The sequence below is a fragment of the Convolutriloba macropyga genome, chromosome 1 (genome assembly GCF_964194025.1).
Source record: "Convolutriloba macropyga chromosome 1, txConMacr16.3, whole genome shotgun sequence".
NCBI classification, from domain to species: domain Eukaryota; kingdom Metazoa; phylum Xenacoelomorpha; order Acoela; family Convolutidae; genus Convolutriloba; species Convolutriloba macropyga.
In genome coordinates this window covers 81,600,717-81,626,161 of record NC_134468.1, presented here as the reverse complement: position 1 = coordinate 81,626,161, position 25,445 = coordinate 81,600,717, and the positions used below count along the sequence as shown (strand labels likewise).

At 34.2% G+C, this 25,445-nt stretch overlaps 1 protein-coding gene across 3 annotated transcripts in view; it reads right to left on the bottom strand.

Moving 5' to 3' along the window:
- LOC142343195 (uncharacterized) overlaps positions 1-14,042 on the bottom strand; it is a 66,740-nt gene extending 52,698 nt beyond the window's left edge. The window contains exons 1-2 of one of the 3 annotated variants that reach the window (XM_075394926.1): positions 13,704-14,042; positions 5,976-8,084 (exon numbers count right to left, since the gene is read on the bottom strand). In XM_075394926.1, coding sequence (XP_075251041.1) covers positions 5,976-6,296 — 321 coding nt within the window. In that variant the 5' untranslated portion in view covers positions 6,297-8,084; positions 13,704-14,042. Of the gene's footprint in view, positions 1-5,975; positions 8,085-9,266; positions 9,354-13,703 lie in introns of those variants that run through there. The other 2 variants (XM_075394945.1, XM_075394935.1) reach the window with 2 other exon arrangements.
- Between the last annotated feature and the right edge of the window lie 11,403 nt (positions 14,043-25,445).

The window sequence follows — 25,445 nt, the reverse complement described above, 5'->3', positions numbered from 1 at the left end:
TTTTTGGTCAACAATTTAGTTTTTAACTCCACATAACCATGTTTTACAACGCTGGCATAGATGCTAGCAAGATCATTACGTAATGCACAAATTGGTTGGGCCATAAATCTGTTTTGCTTGATTGATTCTAATAAAACTAGTAAAAATTTGATCTAATAAAAATAATATCCAAATTTGACCAGCACGCACTGATTAGTAGAGGATTATTTTTTTGTCAATCAACTTACGCAGGAAAATTAAGTTATAAACTAATTTGTCGTTCTTAGACTTGTTTTTGAATTTTAAACCAAAATTTACTAACTTTTCTTAAAATTGTTGTTCTGAGCCCAACTTGAAAATTTATGTCATTCGATAGCGAATCATTTGTTTTATACTACGGTTCCTCCATATGGTTTCGGTATCTTTTCACGCGCATCCTTCAACATAAAAGGTCGCAAATCGAAGAGATTCATAAAACTGTTTTAAGAAACCTTACAATAGGCCTCTTTGAGCTCAAAAAAGTTAGGGAGAATTCTCACTGAAAGCATTCTATATTCCAAACCTAAACTTAAAGCACATTTTTCACAATCGAAGTTATTTTTAAAATTTTTACTTCAAATTTTTTGCCGCACAAGCTGATTTTTTAAGAGCATTTATAAATAACATTCTTCCAAAGATTGATTAAAAAAACTTTTCCACAAATTTCAGAACAAATGCTGTCAGAATTTTGTTCTTTAAGATTTATTTTCCTCAAATTAGGATAATAAAACTAGTAAGCTCTGGCATCATCGCACTCAAAAGCTAAGCCGAAAAACAAACAAGGCCAACAATGGGTTCAACTATTGGAGTTGAAATTATAAGTTTCTTTTTTTGTAACAGAATTTTGCTCACGAATGAGATTTATTATGCATAAACAATTTTCTAGAATGCGTAGAAGTTTTGTGTTTCACAGAAAAAGTATGAATTCTGATATATATTATAAAATTCTCTGATGTTACGTTAAAAAGGCGCAGTTCTAATTGATTGATTAAAAAATTCCAATAAAAAGTTAGTGAATTTTTGCAGAAATCGAAGTGCTTGTTTTTTTTATTTCAACTTTTTTTGTAAATTTCTGACCATCAAACAAAAAATGAAGATGGATCATCGGGGGTTAATTTTTTAAATTTAAATAGTTGAAAAAAACATCAATTAAAATTGAGAGCTCGAGAGTGTACACTTCATTTATTATTTTAAAAAAGTTAAAGTAAGAGCGTATGATTTTGTACAAACGTATTATTAAGAAAAATAGCCTTCAGGAAATCACTGCAATTTTAGGTTGTAAAGTTTTCTGAGTTTAAAATCACGTGTTTCAGGACATTTATTGGAAATTTCAGCGCAATTTAGACAAAATCATGCGCTGAAGCTTTAACTCAAGCTATAATGACGCTATTGAGGAAAAAATCTAAATTAAATTGAATCCCCATTTCTTTGTCAATTTTTACACTGTGCGATTAATATATCTGCATTTTCAGGAAAAGTGTCTGAGTGTCTGTTTTGTTTTTACGTCATGTGAAATTTTAATTCTGATTTCTCAAATCAGACGTGAATAATTCACAGTGGTTTTCTGTTATCAAACTCGTCTAGGTACTTGATGTAGTTGTTTTAAGATAATAACACAGATTTTCCTCACACGAAAAGCAATAAAATCATTTTAGGGCGGAGAAAACACAGAAAAAGCAGCCGACTGAAAGCAGGAGAGATAATAAACAAAAAACAACAAAAAGTAAGCCAGAAAAGAACAGAAAACGTGAATACATTTCTATAAGACCACCTTGTTGTTATTTTGCTAATGTCATTTCATACCACATGACCTCTGCGCTGTTTTTTGTTGTGACTTTATGCGCTTGACTGTTTTTGTAATGAATACAAGAAAAGAGAGATTTAAATATCACAAAATTGGAACTCAAAATGGACACAACAAAAGAGAAAGAAGAATTTTTGACAATGCCTGACATCTTAGCAGAAACAGTTGAATTTACAAAAATCTTTGCTTGAAAAATAATCCTTTCCTTTAAAATGCAACCACAACCCCCCCCCCCCCCCCCCCACCACCCCGTCCCCGTCCCCTGTGTTCAAGAAGGCATTTATTGCCTATATATAAACCATTTCTTTCCCTCCGCCCCATAATTTAGTGGCATTTTGAAGCGCGTAAAACCAAACGTCTATTCTATGGAGAAAGATTTGAGAGTTTATTTAGAAACAAATTAAATGTTTAGACTAATAACAAGTCATTCTATATAAATAATGTCTCCCGGTTCTGAATTTGTGCAGCTTGATTCACTTCTGACAGATTTGAGAAATAAACGCGTGTTTTAATTTAAAACGCTTCATATAGAAATTCATAAACGAAGCAAGCACTATGATTTTTGAAACCTTTTTGTCGCATTAACAGAAGATTAGCAGATAGGGGCTCTATCGATTGATTTTGCCTCGCCTTTTGAGCGACCACCCCCCATTTTGGGAAAAACTTGTGCTAAAAGCCATAAAGAGATAAAAAGGAGATATTAATATGAATTTTTCTTTCACTCGATCCTTACGGGCTGTCTTGACAACCTCTGAATTTTTTACAATCGAATGCCTTGGTGTTAAATTGAATATCAAAATGTTCTGCTATCGGTCACCGCTTATTACTTTGAAAATAATAAAAGCTATGAAAATGTAAAATTTTGACAGTTAGCTGAAAATTGAAACACGGTTGAATTATTACCTATTGTTTACACAAACAATCATGATTAACTTGAACAACAAAAGTGGAATAAATCTTTTCAAGCCGTGAAATTACACCCCAATATGGGTGGGCCGAAAATTTGAACATGAATTTTATCATATAGATAATTTCAATTATAATATTATCATCAGGTGTTATGTATTTTTAAGCACACAATTAAAGCAAAACAAGCTTCCATATTTTTCGACACTCAATTAGAAGAGACAAGGGTCACACATTGAGGTTAAAAACACTTTTTTATCACATTCAAATGGGGGGATTGAAAACCGCTACCATATGCGCTTTCAAAAACGGATAAAAGTGGTTAGTAAGAGAAGAAATCAAGTTTTCTCCTAGTCTGAACGGAGCTTTAAGAACACGTGGACATAATTTATCTCAAATAAGAACAGTGCTTCAAACTAATCGATTTCATAAAAAATTTTCAACCCATAATTGACCTGAAAGTCTTGAGTAAGCATGAGTTCATTAATTCATACGATTAATTCTCCGTACGCAATTCATATATCAAATTTATGTGCGAAGGTTTCAAATTTCCACAGCAATCTTGAACCTAAAAATCTAGAAATAGTCATTCATTTTTCGCAAAAAACAATTCAACATATTTCATTACGCCGCAAAACGTACATTTAGCCTTTTTCTGTCGATTGGGTCAATCGTGGGAAAATGCTACAATATCTCGTCACATTTTTCCACGCTTTATGTCACTCCTCACTACTTTCCACCTGAGTTTTCGCATTTAATTAGCCTACAGCTAGAAATCTCGATTTTGTTAATAATGATCTAAGACATAGTTCAGAAACTAAATTTTGTAAATTACCATATTATGATAAACTATAATGCACTTCAAATTGAAAAATATAAAACTGTAAACAACAAAACAACCAAAAAAGTCCCAAAAATCAAATTAAACCAATGGATAAACACATATAAATCCTGTAACATAATTTTGAACAGTACATGAACTTAATGGACATGAACATAATTAAAAACTGATGATGTTTACGACAAATGATAGATAGATGGCATCTTATAATCTAGCAAAGCCTCTAATGCACAAAAGCTTTACTCCTCAAAACTACTTGCTCAAAGCAAATTTCCAAAATAAATGTCTAAGAACAAGATTTGCTCTCTTTCAATTTACTATGGATATCACCCAAAATGTTTGTTAAAATAGAAATCGCGGTCATTGCTTTACAAAAACATCAAGTTTTGTTGACAAGTTTTCAGTAATTTTGTTGCTATTATCATGAGAATGACGTGCCAAAGAAAAATTTTCTGTTCGAAATAAATTTTGCCGACTAAAAATCAGTAATTGACTGGTTTGACTTGAGGAAACATATTGCTCGAGTCGTTCCTTGCAAATATAAAAGCGACTAGCGAGGCATATCTAATAAACAATGAGCTCAAAACAAAATTAATGATAGTTAGCCCTAAATGAGAAATAATAAAAAAAATATATGAAATGTCCAGATTTACTCCTCATTTTTTCAAAAGTGAAGATTTCTAATTTTGACAACCTTTTAAAAACAACTTAACTCAGAACGTACCCGTTTAATTTATCATAAGATAAGTCAACAAATTTTTCCCCATTTTTCAACTTAACCAAAGAGATAAAAAGCAATGCACAAAACTTTCTCAAATCATGGGATTGACGCATAATGTCATGATAAAATCTAGTGAATTAATGACAAAACGGACTATTGTAATTTTTTTGAAGATCGATTGATTTAATCAGTAAATTGAAAAAAATAGATCAAAATTGACTCTCTATTTTGCATAATTTTCTGGTTCCTGTTGTTGAACAGCTGTTGTTTTTCTGAACAGCTTCAAAGATAGCAGAAAACGCGATTGGAAAAAAAGTCAGATGACGCTAATAAGTATGGACAAAAAACTCATTCAAACGTGACGTTCCTACTACATAAAGAGCCAAGCAGGTATTCAGATTTTTGTATACAAAAAGCTGAAGTATTCAATGAAGCAATAATGCTAAGAACTCACCACCATAAATTGAGTACAAGTCTATAAATTGAGTGCATTTTTAAAACAATTGACTGTTCTTTCTAACAAAGTTGGAGAAAGACTCAAATTGAAGACAAAAATAAAGAAACCTGTTTCTTAGACAGTTAACAAATACTGATGTTTCCGAGAGTTTGATTGTTTACTAAATTTCTGATTAAAAAGTTAAGAAAGTTAAGTTAATTTAATAAAAAAATTAAGTTAAGTTTATTAATAAGTTAAAAAGATGGAAAATTTTGCTTTAGAAAATCAAATTTTTCATCGTTCAACAATCAGTCATTTTTGAATTAAAAGACGTGATTTTTATTCTTTATGGAGTAGTTCTTAACTTCCAGAACAAATCTTTTGTTTTTTATGAAATAAAATGCTGTCATCGCTGAGCTGTGTGTTCATCATTACTGATTGATGTAGCAATCTAAAAGCAGATATGCAGAAATGATGACAAAAAACAAAGAATATCAAGCTGGCATCAACTGTTCATAGCTTTAATTTTTAACGATTAAATTGTAGAATCTTCTCCGTTTGTGCCACCCCCAGCTTAGAGGGAGCATTTTGTTTGTACACAGTAAGCACACGTGCTATTTTGTTTCATAGTTGCTTTACTATGTAATGGCACGTGCTCTGTAACTGGGGGGTACATAGCGTTTTGGGGGGCACAAACGGACATGGTTCGACAACTTGTAAATCCTATTTTAGATCTCACAATGCTGATTGGTTTAAACAAGTTCGAAAAACTAAATTGTTTTCATTTGTCTTTTAAATGTTTTGCAGAGGAATGTGTTGCAGTTTTGGTACAAATTCAGCCGGGAAGATTACCAAATACATATCGCTTATCGCTCAAAATTGGCATCAATAAATTATGCGTTGAGTTTCGTTCTGAACAACTTTTCTTTTAAGTAAGCTCGGCAGGATCAAAATGAAAAACGAAAACCTTCAATTGTTAGAAATTCATTTCGAAACTTAAATTTAGAGAAATTGTAATTGTTAACTTATGATATAATGTCAGGCGCAGTTTATTTAAAGTAACAAACATATTGAGATGAATCAAGCTAAGTTTAGCTGAGACGATCAATATCTTTTAAATCATTTTGTTAGTCTCTCATTCTTAAGTAATTCATTTTTTTTAACTTAGATAAAAAAATGCTTTCCATAAACCCAACGAAAGTTCACAGCCCAACAAAAATGAAATGGTAAGCAAAAATGACAACATTACCTGGTTGGAATCCAGATTCCAGTACTGCAACTCTGTCTCGAACAGGGGACCACAGACGTCATTCGGGTAATGCAACTTCCCAGTTCTGTAGTAGTTCAGAATCTGGGCAAAAACACCTGGGTGCCGGTCGAAGAAAAACTCGCCGGCCGCCGGGTCGTAATTCTTGGCTTCTTCTGTTAGTTTTGAGAGCCGGGTTGCGGGGATCTTTTTAAGGGTGGTTTTGAAGGTTTCGTGTCGGATTCCTCCGACGTTTAGGATTATTTTATTGTCTCGATGATAGTCATCTGATTTTAATTTGAGTTCTTTGGCGATATTTTGCATTTTTTGTACATTAAAATGTAACTGGCGTCTGTTTTTTGTCTGTTAATGGGAAAACATTGACTTGGGATAACTATGTAAAGTTGGTGAGCAGTTGACTAATGCGAGTTAATTTGTTACTGTAGGGCTTTGTCTAGGATAAGGGATGGTAAAAATGACAGAATGAAATAAGTACGCTTCATTTGCATATTTCGAATTTGATTCCTGAGAAAACAAAAATAAATTGAATTCCCGTTTTGAGAAAGTGCCGCGGAAAAAAGATCTCAATATTTTTAATTTAGACTTCATGGGTAAATTTTGAACGTCAATTGTGGCTGAATGAATTCATCATTGATAGATTCTTTTGTTGTGTTTGAATGAAAATTTAAGAATTGGGAAAATTTATCGACGCTAATTGGAAAATAACAAGTAGGGAAAAAGTGGTCAAAATAACTCAAAAAACGAGGCCGTTGAGAAAGTATGAAAAGATGATAGAACAAGAAGGATAAACAAAACTGAATGAATACAATATGGGAAAATTTGGGCAGCAGGGGGAAAGGGGGAAGGCGGGGGGAGGGGCCTGAATACTATAACGGAGGATCTAATTTGTACAATTTAATGACATTTATAAACTGACCCAACAAATGCGGGCCCAACCATCACGTGGTAATAATAATCCCGGATGGAGCAACCTTGTGGCTATGTTGTTGTTACCCTTATTACTAGTTATTACTAGTTAGCTAGTTTACTAGCTAGTTATGCAATTGGCTGCATATTTTTGCACTATCTACCAACATAATATAAGATCACAGGCCAAAAGTGATACTAGTAATAATTTTTGCTGGTTAGTTATCTAGTTTGTTTATTATAACCAGGATCTCTCTCCTTATAGGGTCGCAGTAATGATGTTGCGGTAATGGTAATAACATATTGGTGGGCATGGTTGTGTGTTTTGTTGTGGAGTAATATTTGTGGTGATAGATAATGTTAATGGGTTATGCAAGGGCGGGGGCGGGTTCGTTTCGAGCGAGGGGTGGGGGGAAGGGGTGAGAAAAATGCTCTCGCGCTGATATAGAACGAAGGAAAGAAAGAGCAGCAACAATGAATAAGAGAGTGAATTGGGGGAAATAAGGAAAGACTATGGAATAGTTTCACTTTTCCTCATCTTGTATGTAGGAAGTGAGGAAGGAAACATGTGCATCACATAATTGGACAAATGAGCTCCCGCAATTGAGAACAGTCCACCGGGGGAGGGGGGGGGGGGGGGGTGGCGTCGAACTCATAACTGGCTTCTTCTGCAGAACCAACAATAATAACATTCGCTTTCACTGTTTACCATAATGAAGCTGTTCGCATTTTTGCCCGTCTAAGATTAAAAAAAACTGTCATTAAGGAGTTAAGATATATTCGTTTCTTCTCTTATCGAATTGATTGAACATTACTAACTTCTGTAATAACTTGTAATAACTTTGGATAATTTTCTGTGCTCTCTGGGTTTCTGTATCAGTTAGTAAACGAATCATGGCCAAAATTTCCTCCCCAATATAACATAACACAGTCCTACAAAACTTGCCACTATATAATAATATTAATAGGAGGTCTAAGAAATAGTTAAAATTGTCAGCTGGTAGTGAATAAGTATTAGTTGAACAAATGAAGATAAAAATAAGATCAGAACTCTGGTTGTGGAGATAATTTAATCGTAACTTTAAACCAAGATTGATTGAATCTGGGTAATATTGTATGACCACTTACAGTATAGCCCGGTAAAGTAGCCATATTTACAGTTCCAGTTTTCGAAGGATTCAATACCTGAAACATCATCAATTAGAGGCATCAACAACAGTTTTTATTTTTTTGCGGTCAATATAACAAATTAAGCAACAACTTGGCCGGCGTTCAAGGTTACTAACATTATTTCAGGCTTTTGTTGAAAACAACCAAAAGTTCCAGCAGCTTTTAAAACTTTTATTACATTGACTGGTATCGATTTGAGTGGTCAACTACGATTGAGAAAGCAACTTTATTCTATTTTAAGTCAATTCAAAGGGCTTAGGCCATCTGTCTGCTTAATGCTAGGACAATTGCACTGAAAACAACTTACGCAGAAGTTACTTCAAAAGCATAATGAATCAAACACCAATACGCTTATTTACTTTGTACTGAAAACAAACAAATAACCTGGAAAATCAACAACCATGTCAAAATAAAACGGGGAAATAAAGTCAAAAAATAAACTTTTGGTCAAAAACTTTTCCGGTTAAAATGAATATTTTAACACAATTACCACTTTTGATAATCAAAAACTAATCATAAATTGTCCATAATTGCAATATAAATGCACGGCAATAAATAATAAACAAAGATTGAGTTTGAAAAACGGAAAAGTTGGGAAAAATGTTACAATGGAAAAGGGACAATTCACGATTGATAAGTGATTCATTTTATTCCAAAGTAACAACAATAGTACTTTTTGCACTCTTCGTTTAATTATTCCTAATATCTGCAATTCATTTTTTGCAATTCTAAGCTTTTGTCTTTCAATTTCTCCCGCGCTATTCCTCTGGATATGACCGGATAAAATGCAGCATAAGCATTGTAAGGGGGGGGGGGGTTAATAGAAGGAAAAACAATAGCAGCAAAATAAAGAATATCAACAGAGCGAGAGTGGCCTGGTTTTATTTCGCGAAGTTTGAAAGCAGAGTACCAAAAAACTAATACAGTTTCGTTCAATTTTGTAGTCGCGGCGGCGGTTATGTATTTTACAAACCACACCATTAAATAAAAGCATGGATGGCGAACGGCGCGACTAAACCATGTTGAAAAGTGGTGAAACTAAAGATGAACACATTTTAGTTTAAAACTCACCCTTATGAAAGGGAGGAATAATATCACTACAATTCTTACTATAACATTAAAAAGAAGCAAAGCTTAATGATTGAAGAGCATTTGACCTGTGTGAATTTTTTTTAGTTTCACATTTTTTACACTTACCGTGCGTATCAATGTGAGTAAGTGCGCGTGGACGACAAAAGCTCGTTTGCTTTTAAATGATATATATTTTTTATTTTCAATTTATTTGTGTTTATATGCGTGTAATTTAACGCAACATTCCCCCTTCGCGTTTATTTTATTTATTTGTTTTCCATGATCATGTTCAGGTGATTTTTAAGCGAATCCGCTTTACTATTTGACAAATAAATATAATGCTGAGCTTTTCCTCAAACCATATCAACTATTATGATGCATATTGACTAGAATACAACCTACCACAATAAAAAATTGTCAACAAAAACAACCATTTAAATGAAAGTACTGTTCGAACAAAAAAAAACAAAAGCAAACAAAAGCTAATTATCAACAACTATTGCTAATCCATTGTTAAATCGTTGCTATATAAATAATGAACCGTATCCTCACAGAATATTGAAATAAAATGGTTTGGAGCCCTTCCGAAAAATAGATTCAAAAACGATTCACTGAATGTATTTTCTTCCAAATATCTCATTAGTTTCGGGGGAAATTGATTCCTGAAAAGATTTTTTGAATACAAAATCTCCTCAAAAATTTCCGATCAGAAGGAACTAAAACTCATTTGTGATTTTTCAACTGATTTTCCTCAAATTGGTATAACTGATTTTCCTCAAAGTGGTATAAAACCGATGATTTTGCATCGACAAATGAATGAGTCGATCAAACAAAAAAATTTCAAGTGATAAACAATCTTATTGAGTTTTTTTTAAAAACATGATAAAAATGCTCATAACTGACCTGCAATTGAGCAGATTACGAAATAGCTGTGAAAAATATTATAAAAAATAATGAGCGTTAGAGAGTTAGTTCTTTGGGATATCTACATAGAAATTACTCTGATCCACATTTATTCCAAAAAAAATCAGTACGAGTAGAAAAACAAAACTTGTGATTCCTAAAAAGTTTGATATAAAAAAATTGTGAAAGGACCTGTAATGAAAAAACAATATGCTTGGGGAAAATCGATCAATATTTAATTTGTTCAGAAATTGTAACAAAATTTGCAACCAGCAAACTCCAAGAAAATCAAAAAACTATATCAGTAATATTGTATATTGCAAAACCGAGAAAAATTGACAAAAATACAAATAATATATGAGCAACTCTTGTGCTCTTAAATAACAAAAGTTGTCTTTGTTTCATTTAAAGAGTCTTCAAGGTTGAAATTTGGACTATTAAAATTTCAATTTGTACGAAACTCAAATTTAAACTGCTCATCAAATTTAACTATCATCAAACATTTATGTACAAACTGCATTAATTTTTGGCAACAAAAATTTAGAAATGTTTCCAATCGACGCTAAGTAAATTATACACTCACAATAAAAGATAGCCACACAAACCGAGTCACCTCATAGTACTTCAAATGGTTAAAATAGCATATTTCCATAGGAACTGCAAATAATATGTGACCACTGAGGTGGTGGCACAACAAAAAAATCACAAAATTGACTAATATTTTGAGTCTCAGCCTAATAGTAATGATGCTTCGTTAATCTTTACTCACGTGCCAAAGGAGTTTAGCAATTATTAAATGTCGTTTTTAGCCTATTTTAAAAATTGAAGAAACAGTCTACTAATTTTGAAATTAAATTAAGAAAAAAAACACCCAAAAATATTACAAATGAGATACTTTTTTTTGACAAAAGCAAAAACTGGCAGAACTGCCAATTTGTACTCACTATTTTTAAACCTACCACAATAAAAAATTGTCAACAAAAACAACCATTTAAATGAAAGTACTGTTCGAACAAAAAAAACAAAAGCAAACAAAAGCTAATTATCAACAACTATTGCTAATCCATTGTTAAATCGTTGCTATATAAATAATGAACCGTATCCTCACAGAATATTGAAATAAAATGGTTTAGAGCCCTTCCAAAAAATAGATCCAAAAACGTTTCATTGAATGTGTTTTCCTCCAAATATCTCATTAGTTTTTTTTTTAATACAAAATCTCCTCAAAAATTTCCGATCAGAAGGAACTAAAACTCATTTGTAATTTAAGTTCAGCTGACTTTCCTCAGAGTGGTATAAAACCGATGATTTTGATTCGACATATGAATGAGTCGATCAAACAAAAAAATTTCAAGTGATAAACAATCTTATTGAGTTTTTTTCTTTAAAAACATGATAAAATTGCTCATAACTGACCTGCAATTGAGCAGATTACGAAATAGCAGTGAAAAATATTATAAAAAAATAATGAGCGTTAGAGAGTTAGTTCTTTGGGATATCTACATAGAAATTACTCTGATCCACATTTATTCCAAAAAAAATCAGTACGAGTAGAAAAACAAAACTTGTGATTCCTAAAAAGTTTGATGTAAAAAAATTGTGAAAGGACCTGTAATGAAAAAACAATATGCTTGGGGAAAATCGATCAATATTTAATTTGTTCTGAAATTGTAACAAAATTTGCAACCAGCAAACTCCAAGAAAATCAAAAACTATATCAGTAATATTGTATATTGCAAAACCGAGAAAAATTGACAAAAATACAAATAATATATGAGCAACTCTTGTGCTCTTAAATAACAAAAGTTGTCTTTGTTTCATTTAAAGAGTCTTCAAGGTTAAAAACTGGACTATTAAATTTTCAATTTGTATGAAATTCAAATTTAAACTGCTCATCAAATTTAACTATCATCAAACATTAATGTACAAACTGCAACAATTTTTGCAACAAAAATTTAGAATTGTTTCCATTCGACGCTAAGTAAATTATACACTCACAATAAAAGATAGCCACACAAACCGAGTCCCCTCATAGTACGTCAAATGGTTAAAATAGCATATTTCCATAGGAACTGCAAATAATATGTGACCTCTGAGGGAGTGGCACAACAAAAAAAATCACAAAATTGACTAATATTTTGAATATCAGCCTAATCGTAATGATGCTTCGTTAATCTTTACTCACATGTCAAAGGAGTTTAGCAATTATTAAATGTCATTTTTAGCCTATTTGAAAATTTGAAGAAATAGTTTACTAATTTTGAAATTAAATTAAGAAAAAAAACACCAAAAAATATTACAAATAAGATACTTTTTAAAAAAAAAAGCAAAAGCTGGCAGAAATGCCAATTTGTACTCACTATTTTTAAACCAATCTTAAACCACACAAGAGAAATTTCATTTTTTTATTGCTCTGAGGCAGATTTTTGTGAAAAGTTCCATGTTTCATTCTTGTTTTTCAAATTATTTTTTGATTTTTTTGTTTCCTTCATATAACTAAGCTATCAACCGGGTTATTGGAAATCGGACACATGAAAATTGCTTTGTAAAGTTTAGTTTTTCAAGTGGCAAATAAAAAAATTAGTATCGGAACCCTGACCTGATTAGGCTATCAAAAAGTGACGTGATAAACAATCAATCTGGTTCAATTCTGATCAAATGCAAGCAAGTATTTTAAATCACTGAATAAAATTTTGCGTTTAGTAATGGCAACTAGTGTAGTATATAATAATTGTTCACAAGTTTGGCGTGATTACTTTTCAAGCTAACTTCTGTTTCGGTAATAAAATTTCAGTTTTCTCTGACCGTAAAGCGCGTTCTTTAAACTACCATGTTTTTATGCTAAATGAGTTAGCTACAAGAATTTGAGGGCTGAGCTTTCGCGTCGATAGATAGTTTTCAAATAAAATTTAATCGGGCTTAGTTAACAAATCCATATTTTAGTTAACTATTTTCGTCTGGGTGCTACTGTGTTTTGCCAATTTAAAGGGATCTTTTGACAGGAGAAAGTAGGTAATAAAAGCGTCTGCCCAAATTTATAAAGCAGCAAGCTTGTCCGCCCGGTCTAAATTTGTTCCAATTTCAGATTTGAATGATACCTGAGCAGCCCTCAAAGCCTCAAAGTTGTTCAACAACCCGATTGAAAGTCTGTTCATAACCGCCTCCAATTGAGAAAGGTACCAACCAAGACAGGGTACGCCATAAATTCGAAACCCGGAATTAAACAAAAAGTGTCCCAGAATTGAAGGAAAAGCGGAAAAGGGGGAGCAGTGAAGGAAAATTGGGTGAAAATGAGTGAACGAATTGATCAGTGTTTGAACTAGTTTGTATAAACAAAAGGAATTAAAAGTACTACAAAATGAAAGATAGATAGATAGCTCTAATCTGATTTTGTATATCAAGGTTTTACTCCATTCTTTCAGTACTTGTGATCCTTTTCACTTTCTTAAAAGCACCCCCCCCCCCCCCCCCCCCATAAATAGGCGAAACTCTTAGCAACGCTTCCCAAAATTACAATGATTAGTTAGCACCGTGTGAACTAAACGGTGTAACACGGAAAGGGAATGTTTGTAAACATATATACACAAACAAAAACTCACAACTGGCGAAGAAGTAAACAAGCGAAAAAAGAAAAGAAGGAAAAGAAAATGTACTATTTACCTCAAGTAATGGTTAAACAATTTTCTTTTTGTAAACAGTGTTTTTCCTGAGATAAACTAGTGAATATTTAACTTATTTTTAAAGTACACCGCCCGCTTTTACAGCAGAAGAATTACCTAGCTATCTTCACATGCGTATGGTGGGGTACAGAATATCGCGTGATAAGGTACGATAATTGCGTAACATCGCTTTAATTTGATTTGGAGCAAACTGTCTTACGTGTATAAAATCAGCTAACTATTAGTCCTTTACAATAAAGAGCAGGAAAAAGGGTTCATTCGATTACTGCGAGAACGCAAAATAATGGAAGAAACGATGACAAGTATAAAAATATTATTCCTCCCCTGCAAGGAAAAAATGGAGTTTCAGGTACAATCGCGGCCACGGCTTTTCCCCCACTTTTAGCCAATCAAAATTGCCCATTTGCCTTATTATGATTTAATACCAAAAGCCCAAACGTGTATTACCAAGTAAGTATGCTGTACATTTACTATACATGGTAACATTGCTACCAGTACTGGTTATAACCACTCAAAAAGAAGAAAGGAAGAATTAGATATAAAAATAGATATTAAATCCTTGCAAATATTAGCAAGATTTATGAAATGGAGAGTATGGATATTGACAGCTATCAGTAACAGCATTGTTGAACAAACTCAAACCTAAACAATAGTTCTATAATTTTCTCTCAGTTGTTGAGTCGCCAGCTAAATATTAAAGGCATAAAAATTTGTAATGTAAATATATCTTTAAATGTTCTTTAAGCTCTATTATAGCGGTTCTCAATGAAAGCGAATATAAAAATATCGACAAACAGTAAAGATCTGAACAGGAATTTTGACTTTGCGATGTCATTGTTCCGACGTCATTGTCATTTTAGTGGGAGGGATCATGTCAAACACTTAACAAGGCGGATCGATATAATGCGCGTTTGCAAGTAGTATTTCAACCCGTCATATCCCAAACAAATTATCATAACTTGACAAAATAAGATCTGTTTATACTTTAATTTACATGAAGACTCTCCTCCAGATACAAAAACGGGTTTATTAGCCACTATATAATAATTTCAACTACCGCTTGCTGTCCAAATGGTTGACGGATGCATGCTTTTAAAAATTTTTACAGAATATCAAAAGATTGCATTTAAGACATTCAGATTAAGTTTTCACATAATCTTGCTCGCAGAGTTGAATACCACATTAAAGTTGTGTTTTGATGAAAACTCAACATATTAAACAATATAAACTCTGAAGTTAATTCACAAACAATATTCCGAATGAAAAATATACAGTAGGGTACCAAAAAGCTACGTACACCTTAAGATTTTTTAACAAGCAAAACAAACAACAAATAAAATAACATTTTGAGTTCCAATTTGTTTTCTAATAGCGCGTCATTACACCTTTAGCTTTTTTTAACGTCTAGTAGACGGTTTGTATGGTTTTCATACAGGTTTCTCACGACGTTTGCGTCAATTTCATTCCAAATTTCATACACTTTTTCTTCTAAATTTTCCCAAAAACTGTCTGTTTTCGTAATCGCTGCTTCAAAATCGCCCATAAATTTTCAATAGGATTCAGATCTGGACTGTATGCTGGCCATTCCAGTACCTCCCACTCGTTTTCTTGGAAGAAATTGCCGATAATCTTCGATTTATGCACAGGATCATTATCTTGCTGGAAAATAAGGTCCAGGAAATGCATTTTCTCTTCTTAAATTTTCGAAATTTCCAAATAACCGACATTGTTAAGCTTGTTTGGACACTTAATAAACTAATTGCGTCCATCTGATCGTTTTGTGCCCCAAAACATAAGTGATCGTTTGTCCGAACTCAAGTATTTTGTGTTTTTGTAAGAAATCTTGTTCCATTTCTTCGAAAAACTCTAACAATTCCGTCGCTCGAAATGAGCACCCTTGTTTCATCAGTAAAAACAACATTCTGCCAGCATTTCTTTTTTTGCAGCATTTCTTGAAAAAACATCTTTTTGAGCATTTGTGTAGCTGTACTTCTGCAAATTGTCTCGTAGGAAAAGAAAGCGTTATGAGCCACTCGAATGCATTTCTTGAAAAAACATCTTTTTGAGCATTTGTCTAGCTGTACCTCTGCAAATTGTCTCGTAGCAAAAGAAGGCGTTATGAGCCACTCGAATGCGCTCCAGTGAGCTTTTGGGATCTTTCAATACATCGACAATTAACTTCTTTTCTGATTTTTTTTGACAATTTGGGGGGTCTTCCGCTCGATTTTTGGGCATCGAAACTGTTGTTTTTCATGTAACGTTTGTATGCATTATGTTCATTGGATCTTGATTTAAAGTTGAGTTGCTTTTGTATTTTACACCACGAAAATTCGACATCTCGTAGCGTAACAACTTGGCAAACGGTACAAGAACAAAGCGGTTTAACCATCTTTTTTGTTTAAGCGGAGAAAGTGAGAATGAAATTTCTCATAAATTTTCTAAATTTCACACTTTTTCTCACGCCTTAGCGCAAATCATGCTTATGAAGCACTAATCATTCTTTGAAAGCAGAAATCATGCTGTACGTAGCTTTTTGGTACCATAGTGTAGCTTTAGCAGATAAGAGTCTTCATTGCAGCAAGACGCGCAAATTCAGCCAAGATTAAGCCGTACATATCGATTCTCAAAAAACATGCTTCACTTGACAATTATAATTTTTTAGAAAGATCTCAGAACAGAATAAAGTAAAAAATACAATATATTTAATAAAACCAAAATATGCTCAGTAATCCTTTTTTCTATATCTATGTCCTTCAGCCTACGGTTTTGTCAATAACACCCAATTATTTTTAAGTAAGTTTGTAAATTATTCTGCCTAAAACACTTGAATATAAAGCCTATAAATATCCGCCTGCGATAAAGTATTAAGAAAATTAATCACAGTACCAGTTTTGTTTTTCTTATTATAATAATTTTGAAATTGTGGCTATTCCTTCTCATAAATAAAAAAAGAATTTGAACGCTCCTTTTGGTCTGTTAACTGGTATTTTTTGTACTCATCAAAAAAAAACTTCGGTTAAAACATTTTTCAACCAAATTTTACTGTTTTCAAATTTTACTGAAGAGGGCAATTTGTTCCATTTTAGAACGCTTTTCTTGTTCTCTAGTTTTTTTCCAGATATCGGTTTGTTTGAAGTTTCAATAAGCTAACTTCTGAGATGAACAATTTAGCTTGAATTATACGATCTTTAATGAGAAAATCAGTAGGAAATGACAAAATTTTATTTCCAAATTTATTTGTTTAATTATGCGGTTTAGGTTCTGTTTGCCCTACGAGTTTGCAATAATTTTCCACTAATAAAAGAGTGCATAATTGATTTCAGAACTTCAATTCTGGGAATGGAATTTAGTTTCTTACAATATGCAAAGAGCGAATAGCATTGGTCATTTTAATCAAAACTGAGTTGAGGTGGTTCTCAAAGGTTAAGTTTGAATCAATTGGTACTTCTAGATAACAACGGGCATAATCTGGTTTATAAACATCACCAACAAAAAACTCTGGATACGCAATAGTATGATTTTTTAAAAAAGTAAATCTGCTTCTTCAAGAGTTGATTCTCAGCAAGGTGTTCGTCTGTTTCTTCTCATACTTTTCAATTTCTAAAGGAATATTTTCATTCTTATCAGATTTGCAAATAAAAACAATAGTGTTGTCCGCAAACTTAAGAAAGTAATTTTCATCATAAAATTTTCAGAAAAATCGTTGAAGTAGAACAGCAGAAACGTCCTAGCGCTGTTCCATAAGGCAAACCATGTTTAACAGCTTTTTTCTCTAATGAAACAGTGTTTAAATTTACGCCTTGTGTTTGATTTGTTAAAGAAGTTTTTGTACGGAAAAAAGTGGATTCAGAAGGATTGAAAATTTCATCTGTTTTAAAAAAATTCATGTGATAATGAAACGAAACCTGTTGCAAGATCTCAGAGATTTGCACCTGTTTCGTTTTTATCCTCCATATTTCCTAGTAAATCTTCAACAAAACAAAACACAGCATCACTTGACCATTGTTCAGATTGGAAACCGAACTGCTTTCTGCTCAAAAAAAAATTTCTTATGATAGTCTACTAACTGATTTAGTAAAAAGTATTTCGAAAATTTTTGCAAACGTTGCTGTTACGGATAGTAGACGGTAATTAGTCGAAACAGAAATAGCTCCATTTTCTGAATTGGTGTGATGTGTGCATCCTTTAGAGTCGTTGGGAAAACGTTCTCTTGTTTGAAATTGTTAAATAAAAACTGAATATGTGTTTTAATAACGTAATTACGAGATACCCAAACTGTGATTTATCCCGGGCTTGGTGCTTTGTTGTTGTAAGATGGTCAATAACTTTGTGGGATCATTGCAAAACACTGTTATCATAAAGTGCAGTAAAGTAATCCTTAGCAGATGCAGTATACCGTCAAATATTTTTATGTTGTTTATCTAGTTGATTATGGTCAGCGAACTGGCTATGTGCAGCTCTGCCTTACGCAAGAATTGGAAAAAATTCACTGAATTCTAGTGTACATCTGAGAAATTCTAGATAGGCGATAAAATTAGCGTGCAACAAGGCACAGTCAGATTCGAAAAGATGTACAGTCTTAGCTCTCGAACGTTTTTGAACAAACCAAGCAGTAACCCACGTATCTCATGGTAGAAGTGTAGAATTCAACCCAAAATGGCACTCGTCTCGAAGACAAACTTCGAACTTACTGACTTCCTTAGCAAGATATCGGCAACAGTTATATATCCCGCAGAACCCGTAATGGATGAACCAGTCCACAATCCAACACAACCCATGCAAAGAGACAGATTGACTAAACATAACCAGGTGGTAGCCAAAAAGAAGAAGGAACATAATAACATTGATAGTAGAGGCGCTCTAGGCGGCGATAAACCATGGGATATGGCAGACGGAAAGCCAAGTCATTAATCTAAGTTTAGGAATTGAAGGACGAAAAATGCATGCAAAGAAGTTCCCCACACAAACTTAGAGCCAAGCCTGCAATAAAAATCTAGGAAGAGCTCGACCTAATATTCATCCGACCACAAAACGTTTCTTCGCCAGGTACATCTTTCTTACACGAAACCAAAATAAAAGGGAAACAATGAAGCAGTTCCATTCCGTGCTCAGATAACTCGCAGAACTCTGCTATCAAGGACATCTCGAAATCAAATTGCTCGGAGATATCGTTACGACAGAAATGAGGAACCAAGTGATACAAAAAACAACTCTTGAATATCACATCATTACCAGAGAGGGCCCTCAAACAAGCAGTGAGTAGAAAACTGTGCATAAGAAGCTACTTGTGGACTACAGTGAGATAATAACGAAAAGTCGAAGAGCAAGGAAAAGGGCAAACATGTTGTCGTTATAATAACGCCATCCATTAGGTAAAGGTGCACAGGTCCAATTTGAACAGACAACAAAAACAATGATCAGTTAATGAAACTGCAGAGCAAAACATAGAGCAATTGATTCAAATCATAAAAATTGATTTCAAAAGGTGCCGAACTACACTAAATGTACGCAGACTCTGGGCAAGAACAATCAAGGGACACAATACTGTGACATGGAATGCAATGGATAGAAAACAGGTAGAGAAGACATCATTGTAATACCCAAGGAAATTCGGGCCACCGTAGGAGGGTACCTCGTCAAAACCCGGGGCATCCCTCACAAACAACAGGACTCGACAAACAAATTGAGGCAAAAAAATTTCTCAGTAAATTGAAGCTCAACGTCCCGCATGAAAAAAGAGGTAAAATACAAAAACCCAACAACAAAGCTAGGACGGTCAAAACACCATGTAAAATTTGAAATATAGAACAAACTAAAAAACCTCCAAAAAAATAGAAAAACGTAGCAACGAACTTTACATTTTACATTTTGCATTCCAGTAAGATGAGATAAAAGAATCAAACTCGCAATGGACAATTAATTCTATCTTTAAACATTTAATTCCGTCTTTAAAAACAAATACCAAAGGCAAAATAGCGTCCCACGAAGGTGAAGTACTGATTTTAACGATCGAATTACGCTATGTGTTTAGCCAACTTTATCTAGACAAGGATACCGCCAAACAATGCAATTTCAGCATAATAGGTGGAGGAGCCGCTGGAGCAAATAGATTCAACACAGGATTTTACGGGCTCAAAGACATGGCCGCAGATTTTCAATAGACAGACCATAGACAAATCTTGCAAAAATATTAGCTTCCTAGACGATAAAATAATAGTCACAGGAGTGGGTGAAGAAAAATTATACAAATTCGTTCTTAAATAAAGAAAATCTATCAAAAAAACATTGATAATTGTCACTTCGCAAAAACAAAAATTTTGTGGCTCAGTTATGATATAAATAGTAAAAGCATTGAGCCAAGGGTATCCAAAACCCAAGATCGGGTAAATGTCAAGCCACCAAAAACACACAAACAACTGAAGTCATTTCTCGGCAGCGGCAATTACCTCACAAATTTATACCAAGTCTAGCAACATTATACAAGCACTTTAGGGACTTACTCAGAAAATATAAAAAAAATACACATGGTTAGCTGACCACCAAAAAATTTTCGACAAAAATGAAGAAAGCATACTAAAAATAACAAAAAACACGCACTACAACACAACACGGAAAGCTGGAGTCAAAACAGATGCACCCAGAGGAATACTATGCGCAGTCCTCGAACAACAAACATGCAATGGGTGGACAATAATAGCCTACGCGTCAAGATTGCTTGATTAAGCAGAAGAAAATTACAGAATAAAAGAACTCGAACTTCTCGGTGTAGTATTTGCGCTGAACCTTCCAAACACTTCACACTACAAACGGATCACAGAGCCCTACTCTCCATCTTTATAGAACGTACAACACAATCCCATCAGATCAGACCCACACGGTGGTGCGATAGACTCATTCTGTTCCAGTTTATCATCGAAATCATCGGGGGAGCAAAAATGGGACGGAATCCATTAGTGACACCTAAGTCACCAACCAAATAAGGACAAAAGGTTTGTCAAAGCCCAAATTGACGTCATCTACATAACATTACAAATACTATGAAGCAGAGGAAACAGAGGCACACTAAAGAGGCAAACAAGCACACAAATCACAACAACAGATACAAAACAATACCACACCTAGGAGCAGGCCACAAAAACACAAAGCTGAAAAGGCCAACAAATTCATCACAAACTAAGAAATTACACAAGAATTGTCCGTCGATTTCTTACATAAACAAAACTTTCTACACTCATCCATCAATTCCAACCATAAAATAATAGCTTCAGAAAACAAACGACAAAGGGTTAAACCAAAGAATACGACAGCACAATCGCCTACTCACAAAATATACAAACGTTACTACCTACAATCAAGTAATCAAAAAACACTAAATACTCAATTACAACGCACAACCTATGCAGCCCACAAAAGATTATTTCAGCAAACATGAAAGAGACAATGAATGATGTCACACAAAGAGCGGAAACAAGACCCACGATGAAAAAAAAACTTCTTTACCAAATTCCAAGAGTGACAAAAAGCTTAACAAATAAATTAAACAAGCGGAACTTACACATCCTCAAATTAATAACTCGAATCCCGTAAAACCAAAACGCCAACCATACAGTCACCAATAAACAGAAACACTTCCTCAATGAGCAACTACCTGAGCACGCCAGTCCGGACACACGATGCACCTGCAAGCTAAACGAATGTTTCATAACGTCTTTAACGCCCAAATTATATCGGCTATGATCAAGAGAGAGTTAGTCCTCAGCGAAAAGAGAGACTGCATCCTCACTGGTGTTGAACAAAGATGCAAAGAGCTGAGCAACAAATCCACGCGAAGTGGCGAAGCCTGAGCGTCAACAATGGATGAATTCTGAATGACCACAAACTCGCTATCCCCATTGCTATCAAGGAACCAGAAATTGACGTCCTTCAAGCCACCCACCACCGAACATGGTGAATAACCGAAAGAGGCCGAAGCTAAGGTTGCGAGACATGAATAAAAAAGCAAAAACAGGCCGAAAATGCACACAATTCGGTAAAAAATAAAAAGTATCATCACAAAAACCTAAATGGGCACCACTTTCGACGTTCTAGGTCACGAGGTATACTTTCTTCCCGGCATTGCTCGGTTTTTAAAAAATCCCACGTTAAAGTGTGTAATAACGCTAAAAGTCCAACCATAGAAAAATTTCTTCAAATACATTGTTCAACAGCGTAGTGCGATACATTAGAATGCGCCTATCAAGATGCTTCAAAGGGAATGAAGTACAACAGCTATGCGCACTTCACAACATCAACATAATCTTCGCATCCGCAAACGATCATAGGCCGATTGGCTTAGTAAAACGGATTATACAAACGGTTAAACGACGAATAGGCTGAATCAAGCTGGATTTTAATCAGAAATTTTTTTGACATTAAAAATGCCTAAGAATGTGCCTAAGAATATCAACTAAGAATATCCCGAGAGAAATCAAAAAGTTCACTCTTCGAAGCTCACTATGGCCGGAGAGCCAATACAGCTTCAACTAACATAATAAACAAACCACCATATAACTTCGTCAAACACATTCAAATACAAACGCAATATTTCAACCGCGACCTGATTAACAAATCAAAAACATGACAAACATGCAAAAAAAACTGGTAAGAGTTTAAAAAGTATCATCCAAAAATCTAAATGACCACATCTCCCACCATGTTCGGAACTGAACGAGGAAATTCCATTGGACGTCAGTGGGCCTATAATCGAGGGTTAATGTCAAAAAGCGTACCTCCTCAAGAGCGTTGACCGGTTTCCAAAATTTCCGACCTGAAAATTAAATCATAACGCTAACATATCAACCAATAAAAAACTCTAACAAACTCAACAATCTCAAAACATCACAATATTGTAAATCGCAAAACATTAGAATGGACCAATCAAATTCCGGAAATAGAATAAAGTAATATAGCTATGCCCACGTCACATTATCAACTTAATTTTCGCCCCGGTAAACGACCAAAGGCCAATAAACTGTGGGTCGTAAAACAGTTGATAGAAACTGTGAACCGACTATAAGGGTGTATCAGACTATAATCTAGGCAGAGACTTTAACATTAAAAACGCCCTGCATAAAATCTTCTATAAACTAAAAATATGCCAAAAGAAAATTTCACCATTCGAAAATTTAAAAAAAAAACATCAGAAAATTCTTCAATCGAAGCTCAGTTTGGTCGGAAAACTCATACAGAATTAGCTAACATAACAAACAAAGGCCACAAAAACGGTATAAGTTGGTCAAACTGACTGAACTACTGTGACTGATACAGAGAGGACCCGGATAGCGCAAACTTCAAAAGGCCAAGACCAGGAAACTCGAAGAAGCACGCAGAAACAAAGTCGATCCCCAAGAACCTTCGGAATATTCCCCTCCGGCTTTGAAAGAACCTTAGCAAGAACGAACCCCAGATTACAACTCGCGCAAAAAACGGTTGAGGCAACAATAAGCTAAAAACAAGTTCAGTGATTGTATGAAGCTATTCCCGAAGGCGACGCCCTGGAGGAAACTACAGATTCAACTCGCACCGTGAAGGTCCCCAATGAACAAGCCACAGTCCTAAACAGGTCATATGTCGCCAAACTCGGTTCTCCAGAAATGTGGAAAGATTCACTAAGAACTTGTGCCGTTCAAAAGACTGTCAGAAACCACAGAGCAAGATTACTACAACAAATCGAACAGCAAGCCCGTGAACAATGACAAAAGAACACTGGAGAACGCTCCATCCAAAAACGTGAAACACAAGTCAACGTCCCACCTGCAAACATTGAATAGAACCTCTAAAAAGTGCCCAGAATAAAAATCCACAAAGAAAAATGTTCACAATCAGTCGCCAACAAAGACCTTCCAAAACAACACAAGACAATAGCGCCTTCCCCAACATCATCACAATGTTCCGAGACATAATTTTTTCACCCAGAAGCATTCGATGAAGATTTCGAAAACGTCGACATCAGAGCCTGCACGGCGTAAGCATGGGAACCAAACCCAAGACACAACGCTAAGGGATCACGTCAGATGATATTACATTCAACAAATCTTCGGACGAAGCGAGACAACCCCAAAAGAGGCGCTACAAAGGCATTGCATCATACAAAAAAACCAATTTAAGCCGGCCGCTGTCCTCTTACCTCTATAATCTCATCACAGCAAGGCCACGCCATCCAAAGGAGAGAACAATCTCGAATGACCATCCCACGAGGAAAACGAAGTTCACCGGCCAGACGCAGAAGTCAACGCAGTCATGCAACAGGAGAGCAACCCAATTTCTCAAGAACCAAGGATGAAACCAGATGAACAAAAGAGGCAGCTCAAAGCCATCAATGTTGAGCTATGAAAACCGGAAACTCTGAAAATTAAACTTAAAACAAACTCTAAAGTTTTTCCCTTGAGCAGTTAGCTAATATAGCTTAATTGTTTTATTACTACTGTTTATTTGTATTTCACATGATTGATGTCATCGGTGCTACTAACCAATAGAACTCTTCATTTACTTAACCTTTCTCATGTTAGTTTTATTCTCGAGGAGAAATGAGGTACCGGTTTAAAAGACTGTAACCATAAGATGCAGGAAAATAACACTTAGCAGACGCAGTATACCATCAAGCGACATTATGTTACGTTTATCTAGTTGATTCAATCGTCCAAAGATTACACCACGATTACACCAATCATTGACAGGTAGTTGTCTTTAACGTGAGCCCGACTATAGACAACCAACTGACTAAGTGCAGTTTTGAATTAACGTGTTAATTAGAAATTTGTCACTGAACTCAATTGTCTTTTTGAGGAATGTTTGATAGGCTATACAATTAGCGTACAGACAATTGTATAAACATTCTGAAAAGTAAAAGGTTTGAAGTTGAACGTTTCAAAAAGTTTGCTCTATTTTTTCAATGTGCAATGGATCAATTTGCCTTGTATAGAAGCCCATTTCGCAAAAAAAGTTATTTGAATCGTAACAGATTGACTTTCCGTCTTTCTTTCTTTGACCATTTTTTATCAATTTCACTAATACTCGGATTTCTTTTTCTCATTCTAATTTTTTCTTAATGAAATTCCATTTCTACTTTGACCACTCAAATTATTTACAAGAATCTTCCTAATATTGAAGTTTTGCCTCCTATTAATTTTCTATTTACAAAATTGCAAAATTTTTATTTGACGCAAACGAAAAAGCACTTTGTGTCAATTTATATTCATTGAAGTATCTATATTTATATGAATATAGCTTTTTATTTTTTTGTCACCCGTAGTTTATCTGAAGGATTTTTTTGAAAAACAACTTCATCTCTCTTGTTTCAAGTTTCTGCAGTGTTTTCATAGTCATTCTATTGAACTCTGTGAAGATCCGCTGGCAGTTTTATGTTGAAAGCAGCCACAATTTTTTGTATCTCGCCTTATAATATGGTTTTGTTTTTTTTCTAATAAATGAAAAGCGGTATGGAAAAAATTAGATTTTTATTGATGACAAAAGAAGGTGAGAAAATTGTCCAACTAATAGTTCGTTTATTAGTAAGAAAATAGTTTTCTATCACCGGTCCCTTATTGCTACACATGCTTGTAACAAAATCAGCATTGGAAAACTATTTGTCTAATCTCTACGCAACGCGACTTCAGCACTTAATTCCAACAAACAATTAGGCGGCTCTGATCTGGACAATATAAGACGTTAATGATGCATTTTT